Consider the following 21,895-nt stretch of genomic DNA (forward strand, 5'->3'; position numbering starts at 1 on the left):
TGCATATTTATTTACAATTTCTTTTAAAAAAAAGTTCTGATTCCATAAGTATTCATGCCTGCTGTGAAACCCCTAAGTTCTTTTGAAAATGGTCATGTTTCAGGGATGGATAAAGCCTGTCTTGATCAAGGTTGTAGTCCAAATGTCCAGTGGGCATCTTTTAGTCATAACTTTGATGTACAGCCATATACAGCTAAGCCAGGGATGTCAAACTCAAATTCTGCCCAGGCCAGGTCCGAATTTCCTAATGCTGTTCATTTTTAAACTTATATTCTATTGATTAACACCAATAAACTAGGCTCAGAGATCAGAACAGGACAAAAGAGGAGCTAACAGAAACTATTTAAGTGTCTGCACAATTTGGTGATAACAGATATTATACTGATTAAAGTTTTTTTTTTTTTTTAACAAATGTGTTCCTTTGTTCCTTTGTTTTATTGTTTGACGTTAGATTGTGCCTTAAAACTGATCACAAAAAATAGTGATTTTATTTTGTATGTTTTCTCATCACATGAAAAGTAATTCCTCTTTACATGTGAGTGTGGCTTACGTCAAACAGAGCAGACAAAGCACTGGTTTTAAGCAACATTTCAGCATAGAGATGTGAGCTCTTGTACTGTGTACAGTGGCAGTCGATGCATTATGGAGCTAATTTTGCATAAATTGTAGACTAGTAAATACAGCAAGTCGTTTCAACATTTTTTGGCCCAAAAGCCTAGAGTTTAACACATGTAATTTAATTAATGTACTTGATAATGGGGGAGAAGTCTTTAAAAAGATCTTGAGATGAGCATTAGCATGGTGTTGGGAAAATTTGCGGGCGTAGACAAACCCAGCACCTCCCTAAATCCGACTCTGACATGTTTACACCATTAAATTTTTAGCATGCTAATGAAGAATTATATCATTAGCACATTTTGTTAGTATCTGAGTTTATGGCTCTGATTTTATTGCTCGATTTTGCCTTAATTTCAGTTGTATTCATTTAATTCATTTGGCAGACCTGATTAGAACCTTTATCGGGCTGGTCCTGGCACATCGGTTGTTCGTTTGACAGCCTCTAAACAATAATCTAAAGCAGAGCTCCCATTCTGCCAATAACTAGGTGTAAAAATCATAAAATCATAAACCAACAACAACTATGTCATTATGTACAATGAAAAAGAATGCTTTCAGAAAAATCTAAGCTCTAACACTTTTTCATCAAAAGGTTTTTTTAATCCTATATTTGGGGAGGGGGGCGGGGGGTTGGGTTGTGAGTTGGGGGGAGGGTGTCCAGGCTCTCACCTGAATAAATACTCACTTACAGGCTCTTACTTGAATAAATATGCCATAGGTTTAATTCATTAACTCCTGGGTGGATGGAAAACTGTGCAGGGTAGTTGGTAAAGTAATAATGATTCAATTAACCGAGCCACTCCAGTTTAAGCATGTGTGTGTGTGTGTGTGTGTGTGAGAGAGAGAGAGAGAGAGAGAGAGAGAGAAGAGAGAGAGAGAGAGATGTCCCCACATGTCCCCATATTACTTTTCTCTTTTTCTTTTTTTTTTTTTTTTTGTCAGATTTAGGTCTAGTATAGTATTAATTAGCTCCATTAATAATTATCAATAGAAGATCCTCACAAGGATAGTACGGTGTGTGTGTGTGTGTGTGTGTGTGTGTGTGCGTTTGTTTCTCTTTAAGAACAGGTGAGAGTTCATCCCAGTGAGTTTGGTATCTGAATTTAGAGCCTTACCACAGAACTTAAAATAGTACAGTGGAAGGCGAGCATGCTATGAGTTGACAAAAGTGTTCTGTGGCCCTGACTTCAATAAGCAGCAACGAGCATCTTGAATCTTTTAGACTGTTCTTTTAAGCAATGTGTGATTTCTGCTTACATCCAGCCAGGGGGTAAGATTACACTTTTGATTTTATTAACTTATGATTTTATCTAACATTTGCCTAAGTATTACTACAGAAGATGTTAACATAGAGCTAGTTGGTGTCAGTTTCTGAACTTCATGCTAGCTGTTAGCTGCTACCAAGTAAACAAATAACGTACAGAGTAAACAATCAAGACAACTACTCAATGTCCATTTGACACTTTACCATGGAGATTATAGTTATGAAGCCATGTAGAGTTGAGTTTTTAAGGAGACAAGTGGGTTTGGATCATGAAAACATATAAAGTATGACTCATTAAGTCACTACTCAAACAACAGATTTAAGTAGAAAAAAATGCTTTGTAGGTGCAAAAAAACCCAACATTTATAAAACTGTGGTATATCTCATTCTTTGGTTTTGTGAAATATTTTCAAAATAAAGGCAGATTGTCCATTTGAGTGCTGTTGTTAGTTCTCCATAGCTCTAAGTGATCACTAAATATAAAAGTATTATTAACCAACAGTATGAGACTAAAACTAATTCATATTAGAAAAAATGAGTGATAATTTATAATAACAAAATTGCTGATTGTTTCAATAATTGTCCTGTAAGTTTTGGGTCACACTGTACTTGACTGTCTACTTGTCTTCTGTCTAAGATTGTGATTAGGGGTCCAAGCATGAAGCTCTGTAACCCTGTTGTTTTTGCTTGTGACATTCTTATTCTTTTTTCTCCCATAAAATGAAGCATGAAGGCTGAACCATAAGACATAGAGGAATGAAACAATACAGTAAATCTTACTCCCTCCCACTACTCAGGCAAGGAAGATGAGCCAAACTGGCCCGATGGTGACGCTGTAGTGCAAAATTGTATGTTTTTGCCCATATCTCGAGAACTCTAAAGACTAGAGACAATTATTATTTCTTCTGATTGCTTTCCAATTTCACAAACTTAGTGTCAAGTCTAAACAATATGGCCAATTCATGCCAATCAATCCAAGCAGGGCAGAACTTTATTCAAAGTGTTGTAAGTCAAGAGTGTTTGTATAGATTTGCACAACACTTGAAAGGACTTTTCAGTACAAGGTTCTGAGGAGGTCACAAACAGGGGGAGGAGGTACATTCAAATAGCTGTTTCTCAGGAACCTAATGTCTGTTTCAGCTGAAATTTGGTGGGATGCATTGGTCTGTAAGTAGATTTATTTAATCACGCCTGTAAGTAGATTTATTTAATTATGCCCTGGACCCTTCAAAAACATGGTTGCCATGGTTTTCCTCAGGCATTTCACATGATTAGAGCTGAGCTTTTGTCACAAAACTTGATAAGTATGTTCATCTGTAGTCTTTTTATTATTCTATCTAACTTGGCAAGAACTGGCCACTGGGGGCTATGTTTGCAAAGACTGCTTGGACCCCGCAGATTGCTGCTTGCAGCTGTATTTGTTTGTTTTTTTTAATCTGTACTGTCAAAAGGTTTTCTATACAAACAGGTTACCAACAGACAAAGAAATGAGAATGTAATCTATATTGCAGGACATCCTATAAGCAGTATTGTTTCCTCCTTTCCACCCTTAAAAAAGTGCATGACTATGAATTGTTAATTATTTGTCCTTAGTCTTTACCCATTGTCATGACTTCATTCATTTATTTGGTTATCTATACTGGATCACAGTGGGATACCATTTCCACTGGTAATACCACCTTTTAGAAGTTAATATTACCACACTGTTTTAATGCTGGATCATTATGGATGTAAGTGGTTAAGTCTAAGACAAGTCTCATCTCTTCCTATGCAGATAAGTATTTCAGAGGAGAGTTGATTGGGTTGCAACCCATTAAGCCCATTGGTCACTGGATCAAAAAGTGTCATCATGGTGCGTAATGTGGATGACCTGGACTTTTGCCTGTCCTCACACTCACAGACCATGTTGGAGGGACTGCGTTCTCTCTGTTCCCACCCCAATCTCGTGGATGTGACCTTAAGTGCTGGTGGGCGGGACTTCCCCTGCCACCGTGGCATCCTGGCACTCTGTAGCCTCTACTTCCACTCCATGTTCTCAGGGGACTTTGTGGAGAGCATAGCTACGCGGATAGAGCTTCAGGATGTGGATCCTGATGTGCTTGCCACCCTACTAGACTTTGCTTACACTGGAAAACTCACCATCAATCAGGGAAATGTGGAGGGCCTGATATGCACCTCAAGTCAGCTTCAGTTCCAAACAGTGCGTGCCGTCTGTAGTCGATACCTGCAGCACCAGATAGATGCTAGTAACTGCCTTGGCATACAAGAGTTTGGAGAGATCCATGGCTGTCCCGAGGTGGTGGCGAAAGCCAAAGCATTTCTTTTGGAGAACTTTGAGGCAGTGCAGCAGCATGAGGAGTTTCTGCTTTTGGAAAAGGATAAGCTAGTGGCATGTCTGGAGGATGAGGGTCTGAAGGTACGGAATGACTGTGCTCGAGCTGAGGCAGCACTTGCATGGGTCAGGCATTGCAGAGACAGCAGAATCTGTCACCTGCCAGAACTACTGAGACTGGCGAGACTACCTCTTCTGCCTGAGTCCTACCTAATGGAAATCCTTTTGAAAGATCCTCTAGTTCAGGATTCCCCAGAATGCAAAGAACTGCTTGAGGTTGTTTCCAGTGAGGTTGGTTATCTCTTTGTGTGTTACAAATATCAAGCATTTCTAGTCTAAAACATTGTATGGCCAATTTATGTGTGTCTTGTTAAATCTAAATTTGTGGAGTCCTTTGTTTCAGAAAATGAATACAAAACCAGGTGAATCAGCACAGAGTCCTTTCCAAAATACCCCTCACAACCTGCAGGAAGTGTTGTTTGTGATGGGTGGTCGCTCTCTAGATGACTCTGATGAAGAAGATGAGGAGGAAGATGGTGAGCGAGAGATCAGGATTCATCCCAGGAACTGTGCTTTCTACAACCCAAAGCTTCGTAAGGATGGCCTTACCGCTGAATCACTTAGATTTATTGATGTCAAGAAACATCATACTAATTACTGCATGTCATATATAATTTTTTCTATAATTTTTTTTAAAATAATGATTGTCTGTTCTTTTCACAGAGCAATGGCACCAGCTGCCTGATTTTCCCAACTACAATAAGTGGGGTTATTCCATGGTCTCTTTAAACAATGATGTGTATGTTACAGGTAAATAGCAATTAAAAATAAAATTAAATGTCTTTTCTGATGTATTGTGAAAGAAAGGGGAAAGGAATAGCATTGACAGGGCTTTTAAGGATATTTACAGAAACTGGACCTTTTGGAAAAAAGATCAAGCAAATGTATAGTTTCCCTTCCCATATTTGAGTGCTGCATTATATGAATGGAACATCATCTCCATGAAGGATTTGGAGAGGATAAAGAAGAATATCCTGTGACTATAAAGAAAATCTCTCTGAGGCTCACATAAGAACTGGAACCACTGAAGAATTATGAGGGTTACTAAACACACTTGCTAATGGAACACCTAGCTTTTCAAAGACTTAGCGAGATATATTAAACTCTATTCCACCTGCAAATAGCCAATACCACGTATGTTCCTGTTTTTTTTATAGAAGTCTTTGTTTTAGCTCTTTGGAATTTCAGTAAGCTGCCAATACAAAGCCAGCATTATTTCCCAAGAGATATCCAGCACACTTGGAAAAAAATTATAGTCTCTTCATGACTTATAGGTTTTCTCTTTCCCAGGAGGTTCGAGAGGTTCCCAGTCCAATACCTGGTCAACCACAGAGACCTGGAAGTATATCACTCGTGAAGGGAGGTGGGTTACAGTAGCGCCAATGTTGAGGCCCAGGACTAACCACTCCTCTGCAGCGCTAAATGGAGAGATTTATGTCATTGGAGGTAAGAAAATAATGGAAATAAAGAGTATCAGTTGCAGACTGCATGGGAAAGCTAACTTTTGTAGAAAATCTGCACCTTATTTTCTCCATTAGGCACAAAGAAATAATATTGTTTTCTATAGCTGACTTAAATGATAGCACAGAGCAATACCTTGTATTTGATTATCCTGTTTGAAGGTGCTTTGTTTTATTTACAGGCACTCTGATGGACATTGTAGAAGTGGAACACTATGACCCGTACAGTGACAGCTGGGCTCTGACAGCTCCTGCAGTGAAATATGTGACCAACTTCACAGCCACTGCATGTCTGGGGAAGCTGTATGTCATTGGCTCCTGTGCTGTCAAATATAATGCCCTGACTCTTCAGTGCTATAACCCTGTGATAGGTAGGAGTCACCAAGGAATGTAAACTGTTTATAGTTTGAAAAACCAGAGAACAACACCAGGACAAGAATCAACATGTCATAAGTAATGGACAATACAATAAATAGAGATATGTCAAAATCTAAAAATATGTCAAATCATCAACTCATTCAAGACCAATCTAGAGTTTCAGGTCAGTATTGGCTGGATACTGATAAAATCAGTATCAGTAAATTCCTATTAAAAACCTATATAGCCCTTTGCTGCTCTTTGTAAGCATCAGTATGTTCTCATCTCCTGCATTCCATCCCATCACCCTCACCCAGATTTCCTTACAGCCAACATGTATACACCATTATGACTCGGTTGTGCGAGGTTTTACGCTGTACGGTTGTCACCAGATTGAAACTGCATATTTTAAAACAATTCTTTGGTCGTGAGTTGCGATTGGCAGTCTTAGGATACACAGTGTGACATGCTCATTGGTGGCTGATTTAGTTGGCTGATTTGGGAACTAAATCAGCCAACAACAAAGTTCTAATATTATCTAATAATATCTGAGTGTTATTGCTGGTACAACACTTGCCTAAAAGCCATCAACAGGAAGACAGCATAGGATTATGCAAAACTCATGGGACAGATGCAAATGAGATAATGGCATTGGGGAAACATAAATGAAACATTCTAATGGACAGATAATTATCCTCATCTCTAACAATGTGACATCATAATTATTTAGAAAAAACCCTCTGTAAATGCACTGTCTAAAACTGGGTTTAATGTGTTATTTTATTGTGGTATTTGATTTTTTTTTCAGATGGTTGGAGTATCATCTGCTCTCCATTTATCCCAAAGTACCTATCCTCTCCTCGTTCCATTTCTATGGATGGGGTCATCTATCTAATAGCAGACAACACCAAAAAGGTGTATCTGTATGACCCAGATGCTAATATGTGGCAGAAGGTAAGTTTTTACATTTTAACAATTTATAAAATGCTAGCAATTTGCAATGGAAAATTCAATTATTAATGACAATGTCACTACTAATGGACATTGGCTTATGGTACCTTAGCCTTTAAGATTCTGTACTACTGATTGAAAAGATGTGAGTTCAAATCCCAAGTCTTCAAAATCCTTAATTATCAACCATTAAACTGTATACTGCAGACTCTTTTCTGTCTCACTGGAAGTCACTTTGGATAAAAGCATCTGTCAAATGTTTAAATTGGTTTATCTAAAACTACTTCTGTTCACTATTATTCAGAACATTCAAAAACATGTTTCTTCCCCAGTTTGTCACAAATGATTTGCTAAACAGCCAAGAATCCTCATCTAAAATCTCAGTGTAATGTCTTGGTCTTCCTCAGGTTCAGTTCCTGCACAAACTCCATGAGAACGGAGGCTTGGTGGTTCTGGGAGAGCAGCTCTATGTGACTGGGGGCCACTGGAAAGGAATGGAGGGAGATTATGGTGTGGAAGTGGAGGTGTACAACCGAGCATCCAACACTTGGAGGGTGGAATGTTTCCTTCCCAGGCTGTGGTACTACAGCGGCTGCTGTTCTATCTTCCTAGACACGTCCCAGTGGCCTGAGCTCTTTCCTGAAGAGACGTAATGGGAGGCAGTGATGTGAAGCTGTACAGTTATACTGTAAGCTTCAGTTATACTAGAATGAACTTAGCTCAGCTAAGCTGACTAACACTAGAATTCTCTCTCAGATATATGAAATGGAAATTTTTACTTTTTTTTTATTATTATTATTTTTAAGAAACAGAAAACATGTTTCAGTAGAAAAATACACCTTCAAGGAAATAAAGTAGAAAAGTGCTGTTGTGTATTTCTGTGGTATTAATTTATTTTATTTTTTAAATACTTCTTTTTTTGATTGTATATTTTGTATTATTACGACAATGACCATTGGGAAAGTTGGGAAATATACATCTTAATCTACATCATTTCACAAAATAGGCTCAGAGACCGGAACCTATAGATATATCATTTAATAATATTCAATGAAAAAAAAAGGCCTCTAGGGCACTATAAAAAAAGAAATCACAGTTTGTTGAGCATGTTTAATAGCATGATCTTACTGTACATTTGGGGAGATGGTTGTTGCAGTCATCCAAAATGTAAACCATGTAGACCTACACTCTTAGTAACTGCAAGCTAGAGAGACTAGAGAGTTTGTCATTCTAGCCATATACAAGTATACAGTAGAACAAAATCCCGTTCTCCAAGGCTTTGGTGTAACATTACAGAAGTCATAGACAGCATTGTGTACAACCATCAACATGTAGTACAAAAATTGAGGGAGACAAAGTGGTAGTGTACAATAGACAATACAATAAATACAAAAATTAGACAAAATGGTAAATACATACAATGCAGACAATGCAATAAATACAACACAGAACATTAAATCCATGTCCATAGCACAGAAGCCCCTGAGTTATAGATGTATACTTTTATTGGTTATTATTGGACTTATTTAGTACAATCCCTGCTGAAAAATTCAGCTTGGTCTGACCAGCTACCTGCTGCCAAAACGCAGGCCGAGCCAGTCAAACTGTTAGACCATATTTGTAACCTGGTATGTGATGGAACAAAGGTTTTTGAATTACTGATCCTACATCATAGCCTTTTTTGTTTAAGAAAATAACAGTTGTAAAATCTCAAATATTTATTGCTCAATTTAGTCAAGCAATAAGGAAGCTGGAAAGTAACTTACCAGCTGGTAAAGATGATCGACCAGTTTGACCAACTGGCCTGTGTTTTATCAGCTGGTTGCTGTACAGACTAAGCTGGATTTTTCAGCAGGGATACTATCATTATATTGCACTCTATATAACAAAGAGACAAACCAAAGAACATAAACTTTATACACGAATTAAAACATGAATGCTGGCTGTCAGGGATTAGCTGCAGAAACAGAAGCAAGTGTGACGGTCTCCAGATTCTCCAACATGCTTAGGAAAACTAGTACTTAGAAAAAGTGTCCCTGAGACTACTGATGCATTTATAAAGACAAAAGTTTGTCACACCAAATATTGACTTTGTTTGGTTTGGTGCTGTTTTTTTAGTATAGAAAATATTTTATTGCATTATTTTCTGAAGGCATCTTTGCATTTGTTTGCTGTACACAAACTCTATATAATGCACTTGCTGTATATACAGTAGATACATTGCACTGCATATGTTTTTATGTAGTTAGTCACTGTGCTACATATAATATATACTGCAGATAAATGCATAAGGGTTATTCCTTTTTTCTTTCATAAACCTATGATTATATATCTAAGGTTCAGGCTATGCTTGGTCTTTATTATTTGTTTAATCTTCCTCTGAAATAATTTCAGCTGATTTAAACGTCTTGACGATTATTAACCTGAACAGGAATGAGTTCAGACGCGAGTGTGAGTTGCACGCGGACCCGCTGGCGTCTTTGTAACCACGGGAAACGAAAGCTAGCGTTTGAGTATCATAGCAACCGCCCGGGAGCGTCCTGTTTCCATGCCAACAGAGGAGCTCCTCCTCGAGCGCTGCAGTGATTGCAGTTTCTTCCGAAAGTTTTAAAAACTTTTGGGCATTTATCGTGGGCAACTTTTATTTGCATTTGAATGCTACTGTTTACTTTGCACTTGTGCTAGTTTGCTTAGCCACATTTATTGCAGAACGACGTTCTACCAGAGCTGTTCGTGCATTAAGAGACTGCGCGGCACTGCGTGGATAGATTGCAAAAAAAGAAATTTTGTGCATTAGCTTAACTCCATCCAAAGGTCATTTTCCACATGAATTGTGAAGGGGAGCCGTCGGCCGGACTGGCGGCTGTGATTCAGGTGCGTGCTTTTCCTGCAAGGAGTGCATTCTTGAGCAAATGAACGCAGGTAGGTTATTGCACTGGTGCCTGTTTTAAATCAGTGACGATGTGTTCTTACAAGAGAAGAGAGCTTGATTTAATATTAACGAGGCTGGCGATTTTTCCCCAGAGTAAGGCCGAACGAAAGGTCAGCTATAATGTAGAGCAGGACTAGTACAGTTTCAATGCACTTCACAGTAAACAAAAAAAACTTATTGAAAAGGTGCACTTTTTCCCAAATGAATAAAAAATGTCAGTTTTAAGGTCCAATATACACTCACTGTTCACTTTCTTAGGAACACCTGTATATTCATGCAGTTATCTAATCAGCCAATCATGTGGAAGCAGCACAATGCAAAAAAATCATGCAGATACAGGTGAAGAGCTTCAGGTAATGTTCACATCAAACATCAGAATGAAGAAAAAGTGTGATCTCTGTGACTTTGATCGTGGCATGGTTGTTAATACCAGATGAGCTGGATTGAGAATTTCTGAAACTGCTGATCTCCTGGGATATTAGCACACAACAATCTGTAGCGTTTACACAGAATGGTGCAAAAAACAAAAAAAACATTGAGTGACAGTGACAGAACGCCTTGTTGTTGAGAGAGTCATGTGATATGCATTCTGAGATGCTTTTCTGCTCACCATGGTTGTAAAGAGTGCTTATTTGAGTTACTATAGACTTCCTGTCAGCTCAGGCCAGTCTGGTCATTCTCCTCTGATCTCATACTTCAACAAGGTGTTTCAGCCTGCAGACCCTCTGCACACAGGATTTTAAATTTTTTTTTTTTTTGCACCATTCTGTGTAAACTCTAGAGATTGTTGTGTGTGAAAATCCCAGGAGATCCCAGGAGATCAGTAGTTTCTGAAATACTCAAACCAGCCCATCTGGTACCAAAATCCATGCCATGATCAAAGTCACAGAGATCACACTTTTTGATGTGAATATTGATGTGAATATAGTGGACGGTGAGTGTATATCTGACATCAGTTTATTTTTCACCTTCCCATTCGGACACATGACAAATTAAATGAAAACTGGTGTCTCTGTTATGCTGTCAGGGGCTTTTTTTTTTTTTTTTTTGCCATAGTCCCCTTAGAGAAATAGGTCACTGCAAATCAATACTCAGATATTATTTATATTGATTCTTTCTCTCCTTATCCTATGATGAAGCATTTCTATCCTAATAGGAGAATGACCCTGCCTCCTTCCACAGGCCACAAAGGGCTCAGTGAACAGTTTGTTAAAGATGAACATTATTTAAATCATACGAGCTTCATAATCACCAGATCTCAGCTTAATAGAACACTTATGGGACATTTTTGAGCAATCTCCCAGAAAAATCTAGGGTTCTGCCTAGTGGTAAGCATTTGTACTACGAAAGGTACATTTTAATATTTTTTATTTCGAGAATGTTATGTTAGAAATGCATTAAACCATGAGTTCTGGAAGAGGACTCTAGGTGCTAATCATAAAAAATATAAAAATATTATTAGATTATGAAAATCTAATAGTATTATGAAAATCTAATAGTATTATGAAAATCTAATAGTCAGTAGTTACTGAAACACATAGTGTTTAAAAGTTTGTAATACTTAAAGGCCAGTACAGCCAGTGAGGTGAATTGTGCTTTCATCAAAAACACTGAGAACCTCCCCCTTTCTACCAACCAACCTTGCCACGTCTGTCATGTAAGTTATCTTACTAGTTGCCTTTTAAGGAAACAGGGAAGAGCATGATGCCTTCTGGAGGTGGAGCTAATTTCAGGTCTGGAAATGAAACAGAAGCCTTAAATGAAGATACTACGCATTGCAATATTACCAACCACAGTTTTTCTAAAGTATATATGATGGGTAACACTTTACAATACTGTTCAACAATTCATAGGTAACTATGCAGGAACTAAGCAGGAACGAATGAGTAGTTCTTCATTAACACTTATCTCTTTCCTATTAACTACTACAGACTACTAGTTAATTACTCAGTAAGTATGTTAGTAGGAGTTCACTATTATCTATGCAGTAATAAATTGAGTCTTAAGCAGTAATTACTGAGTCTTACATTTCTCCTGCAGAACTACTAGTTAATATGGCACTTTTATAATAACTACTGATTAACTACTGATCACACTAATATTAATTCCCAATAGCTAAGTCTTATGTTCCTCCTGGAGACCTACTTAATATACCTTAACCTATTCCAATACCTCAGTGTCTTTAATGTAAATGTTTATATGTTATGAGTCGTATTGGTCTAGAAAGATGTTTGCTCCTTTATGCTGACATCAGTGTACTTCTGTCTTGTTAATGATGATGTTACAGAAACTAGAGGAATCCTTGCTCAACCCAGACAGCAGCACTGAGGAGAAAGCCCTCACAGTGCAAAGTGATGATGTGGATTCCTTTTCCACACCAGTTCCTGCCCTCATACGGCAGATCATCACCCGAAACCTGGCCGATGGGCCTTCAGGTACACTCAATTACCTTACCTGTTACATACTGTAGCAGAGAGTATGGAGTGCGCATGTACAGTATATCCTGACCTTTCCTGTGATCTGCTCCTAGTTTCAGGTGCTGCTACTGCTGAGAACAGTGTACTGGAAGAGAACCGGCGTCTAAAGGATCTGCTTTCACAGACCCGTATTGACAGAGACCAGCTGCTCAGCAAGCAGGCCGTTTTAACCAGCAGGGTAGGAACATATACACATATCCTCATGCACATGTTCAATCAGTGCATTCACTTCCTCTGACTTAGAAGAAACTAAACTACTATAACCAAGTAACAGAGTAAATAAAGTAAACCCTCCAGGGGCAGGGTCGTACTTTCTCTTCTTCTATTTTGTCAGGCTGAAAGTGGCTTTCTGTTCAAGACCAATCCGTAACAAATGCTATTTGTACCTGTACAAAGAGCCACTCTGGAGCCAACAAGATTCTCTTATGGAATATGAGTAATTTTTTCTTGTGTAAATCATCCTTTACATTCAAATGAATCCCCTTAAACTCTTTTTAAGGAATAAAACATGATGGGGCTATTATAGGCCTATTATTTATTTATTTATTTATTTATTTATTAATTAAGAACATGTTATACATTTTCACTTGCATCATAATTCTTCCCTTATATAACAGTTCTTCCCTTACCAGTCTCTCTTTATGTCCTCTCTCTTTTGAAGATAGATAAATAAGATAAAAAAACACAGCTTGTCATGTTACGGAGAAACCAGAAAGCACAAAGACCTCCATCCCAAAGATTGAAAGAAAACTTAACAGATTGTCACAATTATGTAGAGGCAGCGGATGCAAATGCAGATTTTATTGTAAAAGGTGCAAAACAAACAACCAAAACAGTGAAACAAGGACCGTAAACATAGAGAATGGCTATAAAGCAAAAACAGGCAGACTATGAGCAAAGCTGTGGAACACATACGCATGACAATGACAAAAGCCTGACAATTAAACCTACAGAAACCAGGACATAAGTAGGGGTGCTGATTAGGGGTAACACAGAACAGATGTGAGTGCTCAGTGAGACATATGACACAGTCATGTGACATGCAGGGGCTGATGGGTAATGTATTCAAGCGCCGATTTTGGCATAACTATGACCCAGATCTTCTTCACTGTCCAGCTTCTGACAATTAAAAAGTGCTGACACTGGAGACTCCTTCCAAAAATGCCACACAAATGTCTCCTCACAGAATACTATATAAAAAGTATGCTATATAAACGTCTCTTAATATCAACAATTACCCACATTTAAATGCTTTTATGTGGAAAATCTGTCATACAAGTCCCTGCGTAAGTTGTTGCTATAGCCATGATAACATATTAGAATGAATGTTTTAATACAGAAATAATCAACACCTTCTGACCAATCAGAATCAACCATTCAACAGCATTCAAATGGATATATAAATTAATAGATATTAATTTTCATGTTTAGTTTGGTATTGATCAATGTGGGACTTTGGGAATATGCAACAAATTGAGCCATTGCAAAATTATTTTATTATGAAGTATTTTTTTAAACTTTGAGTGTGATAATATGCAAGTGTGGCCCTGTTTGCCTGATCTGGATCCTTTTTGGCATTCTGGGCAATAAACAATATTTGAATATACAGCTTTAATATACATGATGACTGCAACACTTTATACAGATATGTTAAACATATGTTAAAACACATCTCCACATGTGTTAAAACAGTACTTGCATTGTATTACACGTGCATGTCAGTTCGCTGTAGGTAAATCATGGATGTGATACACAGTGGTAGAAGTGTCATCTAAAAGGCCTGTTTATTCTCACTTTATTTAGGGTAGGTCCGCTGAGAATGTTTATCTCTTGTTTATCTCTTTTACGAAGTTGCTCCTGTGAAAACAGTGGCTGCATTCTGACACTCATCTGCTGCAATCTGGGGGATGTTCTCAGGCCTGCAGTTTTTAAATATAATCAAGCTTTCAGTTATGGGTATGAGAATGGAGGAAACCCTCTCATTAATAATATGAAAAGAAAAAGAAGCCATGTGGATTTTATCTTTACTGCCCTTTGCTTTTTCACTCTTAAGTGCTGGTGATGTGTGTGCCATGTGCATGAAGCAGTGATCAAGGAAACCAGTCACAGAGCTTCTCTGTCAGAAAGAGGGAGTGATGGAGAGCCTCGTGGCTTTGAAATGGAATATGTGCACAGCAAACTCTTCACTCTTTCCGAAGTGGGGAAGCCCATTTGGAGGTTTTGATAAACAAACTGAGCAGTAAATGGCCCTGTGAAAAAACCTGGATCACACTGAACAAAATGTATTTACTTGTGTTTGAACACATTTTGCTTCAGTATAGCAAGCGTGAAAATAAACTCAGCAGGACCTGTACATTTCTGGTTAAAATATTGTTCTAAGCTATAATGATCATAAAACTGATTTATTTCTGATTCTTAAAGGGGCTACTTTAAAAAAAAATGTGGAATCTGTACTTAGCATAATTTCCTGAAGTTAAAATCACATTTCTATATAATGTGAGTGATTCTTTTGATTAACTCTCTGTTATTGATTGATCCAGGGCTGAAATTAACATTGGCATTATCAAATCTGATTGGTCAGAAGTTGTTGCATTTCGTTCTAATAGTAACAGCTCTTTCACAGGGACTTTGCTGTTAAATGCGAATGCTCCACGCAAGCTAAGGCTAATAATAAACAGACAAAAAAGTTATTTAAGAAAGAAAAATGTCTACTTGGTGATGTGTTTTCTGTATGTTTTCTGTAAGTCTGTAAAGCATTTATTTAACATTTAAGGAAGAAGTCTCCATTGCTGTGTAATGATCAGTAAGTTTTCCTCCACAGGAAAGTCTTCAGGTCAGGCGACTTGCACTTTCCAGTTTCTTGCTAACATGATAAGCTAATTTTTTTGTCTTATTAATTTCAAGAGAGAGAAAAAAGTGAGAGTGGAGATGGAAAGACTGCTTACAGCTGCTACAGGAAAAAATCACAGGAAAAAATCACCTGAGATTTGTATCATGTGACACTCAAGAATAATACAAAAATGTCTGAAAATAATAAGATATAGGACCTTTAAAAAACAAAAACTAAAGACAGTTTTTATGGATGCGCTATTCTGATACTGACCAAAATGGATGCGCTAATCTGATACTGACCAAAATTGAAAAAATAAAATAAACTAATATACTAATAATACACTGACATATTTTTTCAAATATTGAGACCTTTAATTTTTTTATTTTGATCCTCATTAAAGTCAAAACAGATACAACATTTCAGCTTGAACTTTTCAAATATTTTGGCATGAGTTCTTCTCACATACAGCATATTCAGTGGCATGTAATAACATTTATAACAGTTACTCATTTTACTTTATACTTTAAAATTCCTTTAAAGATTGTGTGGATGTGTATGATGTGGACTGACACAACAATAATATTACATATGAATGTAGGCCACAAATTACATGTGCCCTAGTGCATCCTTATTTTTGATATTCATGAAGACTCTTATCAGCCTTTTGCTCTTTCTCATACACACTCATTCTTTGGGAATCTTGCATCTGCCTGGCTCCTTTTTGCTTCCTTCACACTCGGGATGTCATTTTGGAGGCGAGTGAGAGAAGGTCACTGGTCGCCTCTCTTGGGACTGTGGAAGAAACAGCTCATTTTTCACAGGCCACAAAGCTGCCGTTTGTGATAACAGTGGCTGCTTTTTGCTGCCTAAGCTTTTAATGAACGGCAATGCTGCACATTGCCAGTGGAGTTTATTTTAGGGTCTGTGCTATAAATAAAATTTAAATAGTCTGGCTGGTATAAATAGACTGTTTATTTTATTTATTTATTTATTGATATTTTTTAGGGGCCAAGACAAAAGTTGGACTGTGTCATTGACTTTGAGTATGCAGACATGTTTTTCCTCTTAAACTTTATCCACTGTAGGGACTTTGAGTCCAGACATTATACTTCTCTTACACAGGAGACTCTACATTGTGGCATTATGGATGTTTAGAGTCACGTGGCTGATTTGCAACAACGCAGGCTTGCCAAAAGTGTGTGTCTTGACCATGCTTCCACCCTGTTGAGAGCATTTTCACATCAGCTTCTGGCATCTTGGCAGTGTACTCATGCACTTATGTTAACACACTTCAGCAAGCTAAGCCCTAGAGAATCATACTGTGGTGAATGCCTTCTTTTAGTAGCATGACTGATGCTAAAGTTTCAGTATGTGGTGGGCCATCTAAGCTTACAGCCTTACATGCTTTCCCCTTACATGAAGCTCCCAGGACTGCCATTTCCTTGGACATTGTCTCCCAGTGCAACACTAGTCACTTCATTTGATGTTTTCTGTATGTCTGTAGAGCAGCATAATACAGCTGGAATGTTCCATCAGGAGCTAGAACCTCATATTTTCATTATTGGTCTGTGAGTCACCCATTTTTATCCCATTCTGGAATCAGTTGTTTATTATATTGTTTAGAAATGTTACACTTATGAAATATTTAATGGTATTTAACTTTTTCAAGGCAGACTTAAAAGTTTCCATGGAAATGCACTGAAATGAAAGAGGCCAAATCACTGAGAGATTATGCCTCTTCTGCTGTACATGGGGCTCTTTATTCTCTCTTCACATGAACTCATGTGTGTGTGGCCAGATACAGCAAGGAGACATGAGGGAGTTTCCTTCAGGGATTGTCCCTTTATAAATCTCTGCAGTCTGTCATAAGCTCATCTTAGTGAAAATGTCTATCATTGACTGATGTTTGTGCATTGGTAGGGCAGTAGTCATAACCACCATTGTCAAGTCCAAGATCAGCCGAGATCAATCAAAACTGAGTCTTAAGGGGGTACAAACCAAGTCGTGTTCGAGTTCAATACAAAGTCAAGCTCAAGACTGAAATCCAGCAACTCTTTTTTAAGACCAAGCCTTTACTTCAACTAGATGGCTTCATTCATGCCAGTGATAAGGCTATATTTTCTAGAAGGACTTACTTCTTGTCAAACTTTGTGTAAGTGAAAAGTAAAGACAACACAACATTAATTTTACAAACTCTCAGATGGGACCAAGACCATATTTAGTGAGATCGATGCCCAAGACTGAGACAAGTCCATGCAAAAAATGTCCATCCAAATTATTACAGAAAACATTTCAAGACCGGATTCGAGTCCAGGTTCCACAGCCCTACGCATTGGTGATAGTTCAGCTGTTAAGCTCTGTTGAGCTCTTGAGTAAGACCCTTGGAAGAAAACTGTACCCTGAAACACATTAAATGTGTTTATATTGAAATATTAGTGATTCTGGTGCTAATTTCTTGGCTGGTTCTGTATTTATCTTATTCCTGTTAGAAGTTAGCTTAGATAGTTGTCTGCCATGTTGACGTCACAGGGGGACATTGCTAGCACAGTTACAATGGTGTTTAATAAGTGTAAAAAAATTCAACAATCTGAAACATAAGGGATAACGGCCAGGTTTAGCTGTCAGCACCTAAAAACAAAGGAGCAAGAGCTTCTTTTCACACTCACCATTTTCCAGTGACATTCAACGTTATATTAATGAGAAATCCAACATAGACGTAGTGGAGAGCTGGACTTAAATTTCCAGAATGCAATATAATGCTATATAAATTAACTCAGAGGCTCGGCTCAGCTGATTAATGAGGTGAGAGAGCTGGAGAGACTAAAGCACTGCTGCTTTGCACTCTTAAGGTAAAGATGAAGCGAGAGCTAATTCCTTCTGGCACCACTATCAGCAGGTTGTCACACAGCATTGTGGGTAATACAAGAAACTGTTAACTAATGTGACAACAGACAAACATGTCGAAGATGTTTCAAGAACATGGAAGAAGTTTCAATTTAAAAAGTGACTACAATATGGATGCTATTGAAGATCACATGTTAATTATAAAGATTAATATGCAAGTATATTCCTTTTTCTTATTTAGATATGTGCTTGAATCTACCTCTGATGTATAAATGTGTCTGCCAAATGAAGAAATAAAGATATGTTTATTAAAGTGTTTGGAAGATGGGCTGGTTTTGAATTTCTCTCTGTTTTGGTGTGCTGTATATGAAACGTGTTTCCTGGTACATACTGGTTCATTTGTTCCTTTCTTCTGTCATTTGTATTTCAGAAGGTTGTCAGACTTTGACACTAAGGTCATTTTGTGATCTTTTGATTTCTCTGCTGCCTGGAAATTTATTTAAAACAAGGGTTAAATTTGGCATTTAGGTCTTTGACATCTTCAGAGACTAGTGGCACTATGTTGTGTTCTGCACACGCAGCAGTATGTCTTGTTCTGATAATCTTGATGAGGTTGGGAAGAAGAGGTGGTGGTGCTGGAGTCTCAGTATCTATGGCCTTCTTGTCTCTCGCAGGTAGAGCTGTAGAAGAATCAGATTTACTGTGGCACATGGTAAAGCATTTGAATAATTGATAAAGATAAGTAAGCCTGCACCAACCCCCTTTAGCTTTTTGGGAAATTTTACAGGGCCCCCTTCTTCTAAAAACACAGGAGTGAATAAAAAACATTTGAGCATGAAGATCTGCTCTTGAAAATTGACCTCTGTTGTTTGGAGGAGCCACAAGGGTTTCATGTGACCCCTGAGCATTGCCCTTGAACCAGGATAAACTCTGACCCAGTTTGAACTGGGATAAAGCATGACCTAGTTTGAAAAGCTGCATCATCTCACACAGCTGCGGAGCAAGTCAGAGTGACCTTTGACCCCTCTGTGTTGATACTGGAGTTCTGCCAGATTCCAGTTTTCTCAGGCACCCACTCTGTGTGTATGCCTGTGTTATGTGCAGGGAGTGTGTCAGTTTGTGCATGTGGGTGCGTGTCAGGGGATCACTGGGTATATTTTAGAGCTCTGAGGTAGAGTTTGTGAGAATCTGTCTGTTTTTATGTGGGAGTGATTTTGAGACAAAGTTTGATATATGATAAAGTAGAAATGTTAACTAAATAGAGGAGAAAATCAACACTCAAAATGCTGACCTTGTGCTTTTAAATTCCAAAGTATGTCAAGCAGAAAATTGAATTAAAGCTTTTAGTTTAACTGTACTGGAGTTTTTTTAATTACCCTTGTGTTTCAGATCAGTTTAACACTTTTTGACGAGGAACAGAGTGGGATATTAGCAATCCTCTTTGTTTTGCTGTGAGAGTGCCTCGTTAAAGCCGGCAGATGGTGATAAGGGCTGTTTTGTTAGTGGGAGTGTGAGAAGGTTTCTTGCTGTTGCTTCTGCTTGCCTCAGTTTGTTTTTCTTGCCTACGTAAGGCTGCTAATCCGTGGGCTGCTGCATGTGGCTTGGGGCCAACCAGGCCGGCCCTGTACTGTAAGCCAGTTTAAAGTAAAAATGATGGTTTCGGACTTCCCTAACAAGGACACCACTTACTGATCCTGAAATGTAATGGTTATATTTTTCCATAGTTCACTCTCTCCTTCGCTTTTGAGCTATACCTCTATTCTTTTTTTTAATTTTGGGAACGTGTGCTGCAGTAAATGTGCAGAGTCAACATTTATTTGCACTTCAAATTAAACACTATTAATAATAGGCATTTGTGTAAATCCACCTTGTGCTTTATATTCATGTGAGTTTGTGTTTGTTTACATGCTCTACACGCGCTCCAAGCTGAAATGGTGCAATCTCTGTGTGTTTCATGCCAGATGCATACACATGTGTGTGTGTTATATCAGCCTGTCCCTTTTCCACATCCCATTTTGCCTTTTCCATAGCAGCTGTTACGGAGTCCGAGCAGTACTTCATGGTAACCTTGCATGTCAGGGTCCTGAGTTTGGGTCTCTGTTTGTTGCTCTGCATTGTGCAATTGCCCTCATTGATGCTACAAAAACAGCTTTCACAATCGATGCACTGGAGTGGCTCTCACAGCAGGACTGTGAAAGGGGCAGGCTGTTAGAGCCAGATAGCGTGGTACAAGGGAGAAGTGTGTGTGTGTGTGTGTGTGTGTGTGTGTGTATGGCTTGTATGTAAGCTCCAGCTGTGTTTGGGAATCTGACAGATAGTTCACTACATTAATTTCCTTTATTAAGCTTCTGGGGCCAGGCCAAGAGAGTGAGAAACACACGCAGCTGTAACCCTTCAGATGCTGGAGGATTGCCGCATTACACTGCTCTGGGCTTTTAGAAATGTATGTAATCTCACTGGTTCAAAGGAATATTTAACTGTTCTGATAACTACTGAATTAAGTAATACACTGTATTGCCAGTTAATTAAATGCAAGATTGGTATACTCACTGAAAAGTTGAGTGTTAATCCAGCTTTTCTTTAGACCTGAGTTTATAGGTCACTTAAAAGAATATTCCAGTAATTTGTCAAATAATAATTATCTTTTTCAGCATATTTTTATAATTTCAACACATTTTTCCATATTAAGAACAGAAAGCATGTTTAGCTGAAACTCATGTATAAAGGAAGCCTAAGGGCAATTGTTGAACTCCATTATGGAAGGAATAAAACACAATGGGTGTGCTGTCATAGGAAAATAATCAAAGACAGGTTGGTGTTACGCAGCCTGACACAAAATGGAGTTAAGGTTGCCATGCTGAAATTGATTCTTTCCATACAGCAGCATGTTCTGAAGTATTTTATTCCACATATGTCACAGCAGTTTTCCAAAGATTAAAATTTGTAATTCATTTATCAACACATCATACATCTGTTCAATTTATAGGTACATTTAATGCTGTGTTGTCTGCGAAACAAGTTCCTGTTAACACTTCCATTATAGCAGCTATTAACAGCTGCTCCCTCACCAGACTTCTTTTTCTCTCTCTTGAATTTAATAAGATAAATCATGCCGTATCACTGATTATTCATTTTTATTTGTCAAACAACATGTTTTTTTAATTAATTTATTATTAAGTGTAGATTATGTGATGATTCTGCTGTACAATTCCCTGTGTAAGTTGTTACTACAGAAACAATGACATAATAGAATGAGTACATTAATATAAACCTGTGATTTGCCTTGTAGCTGGCATTATTGTCAAAGCTGCTGATATAGAAAATTAAACAACACCTTTAATTAGATTAGAGAATTCAACAGCATGATGGTGTAATAAACGTAACATAATTAAACAATGCATTTAATTAGATTTGAAAATTCAACAGCGAGGTGGTGTAATAAACGTTTAAAATACTCAACAATATAATGCAAAACTCCTACTAATACATTGTAATATTGAGAAAGTCTGTTCCTATGTTCAAACATGGTCCTATGTACTCTTACTCAACTTTGGAAAAATGGAGCAAAACAGTGAAAACATACTTAGGTTTTGTGCTATCAGTGTAGCATCAGGGGAAACATGCCGTTTGTTGGCAAATGCATAACCAGAAATTCTTCCATCATCTTTATTTATAGAGCAAAATATCTCAAAATATCAAAGCACTCTACATATAAACATGAATAAAGGTTAATTCTACAGTTTTATAGTTTAATTTACTATGCTGTT

At 37.8% G+C, this 21,895-nt stretch overlaps 2 protein-coding genes across 2 annotated transcripts in view; both read left to right on the plus strand.

Moving 5' to 3' along the window:
• Positions 1 to 1,730: 1,730 nt before the first annotated feature.
• On the plus strand, positions 1,731 to 7,917 carry klhl30 (kelch-like family member 30). The gene is made up of 8 exons (XM_026912916.3): positions 1,731 to 1,888; positions 3,657 to 4,505; positions 4,618 to 4,807; positions 4,938 to 5,024; positions 5,565 to 5,720; positions 5,917 to 6,105; positions 6,900 to 7,045; positions 7,450 to 7,917. Exons 2-8 carry the CDS (start codon positions 3,732 to 3,734, stop codon positions 7,693 to 7,695), a joined length of 1,788 nt encoding a protein of 595 aa, XP_026768717.1. The 5' UTR covers positions 1,731 to 1,888; positions 3,657 to 3,731; the 3' UTR covers positions 7,696 to 7,917.
• A 1,700-nt stretch (positions 7,918 to 9,617) lies between these two features.
• Positions 9,618 to 21,895, plus strand: part of crocc2 (ciliary rootlet coiled-coil, rootletin family member 2) — a 55,479-nt gene continuing 43,201 nt past the window's right edge. The window contains exons 1-3 of the mRNA XM_026922789.3: positions 9,618 to 9,916; positions 12,262 to 12,409; positions 12,505 to 12,629. Coding sequence (XP_026778590.3) covers positions 9,869 to 9,916; positions 12,262 to 12,409; positions 12,505 to 12,629 — 321 coding nt within the window. The 5' untranslated portion in view covers positions 9,618 to 9,868. The remainder of the gene's footprint in view (positions 9,917 to 12,261; positions 12,410 to 12,504; positions 12,630 to 21,895) is intronic.

The sequence above is a fragment of the Pangasianodon hypophthalmus genome, chromosome 2 (genome assembly GCF_027358585.1).
Source record: "Pangasianodon hypophthalmus isolate fPanHyp1 chromosome 2, fPanHyp1.pri, whole genome shotgun sequence".
Taxonomy (NCBI): Eukaryota; Metazoa; Chordata; class Actinopteri; order Siluriformes; family Pangasiidae; genus Pangasianodon; species Pangasianodon hypophthalmus.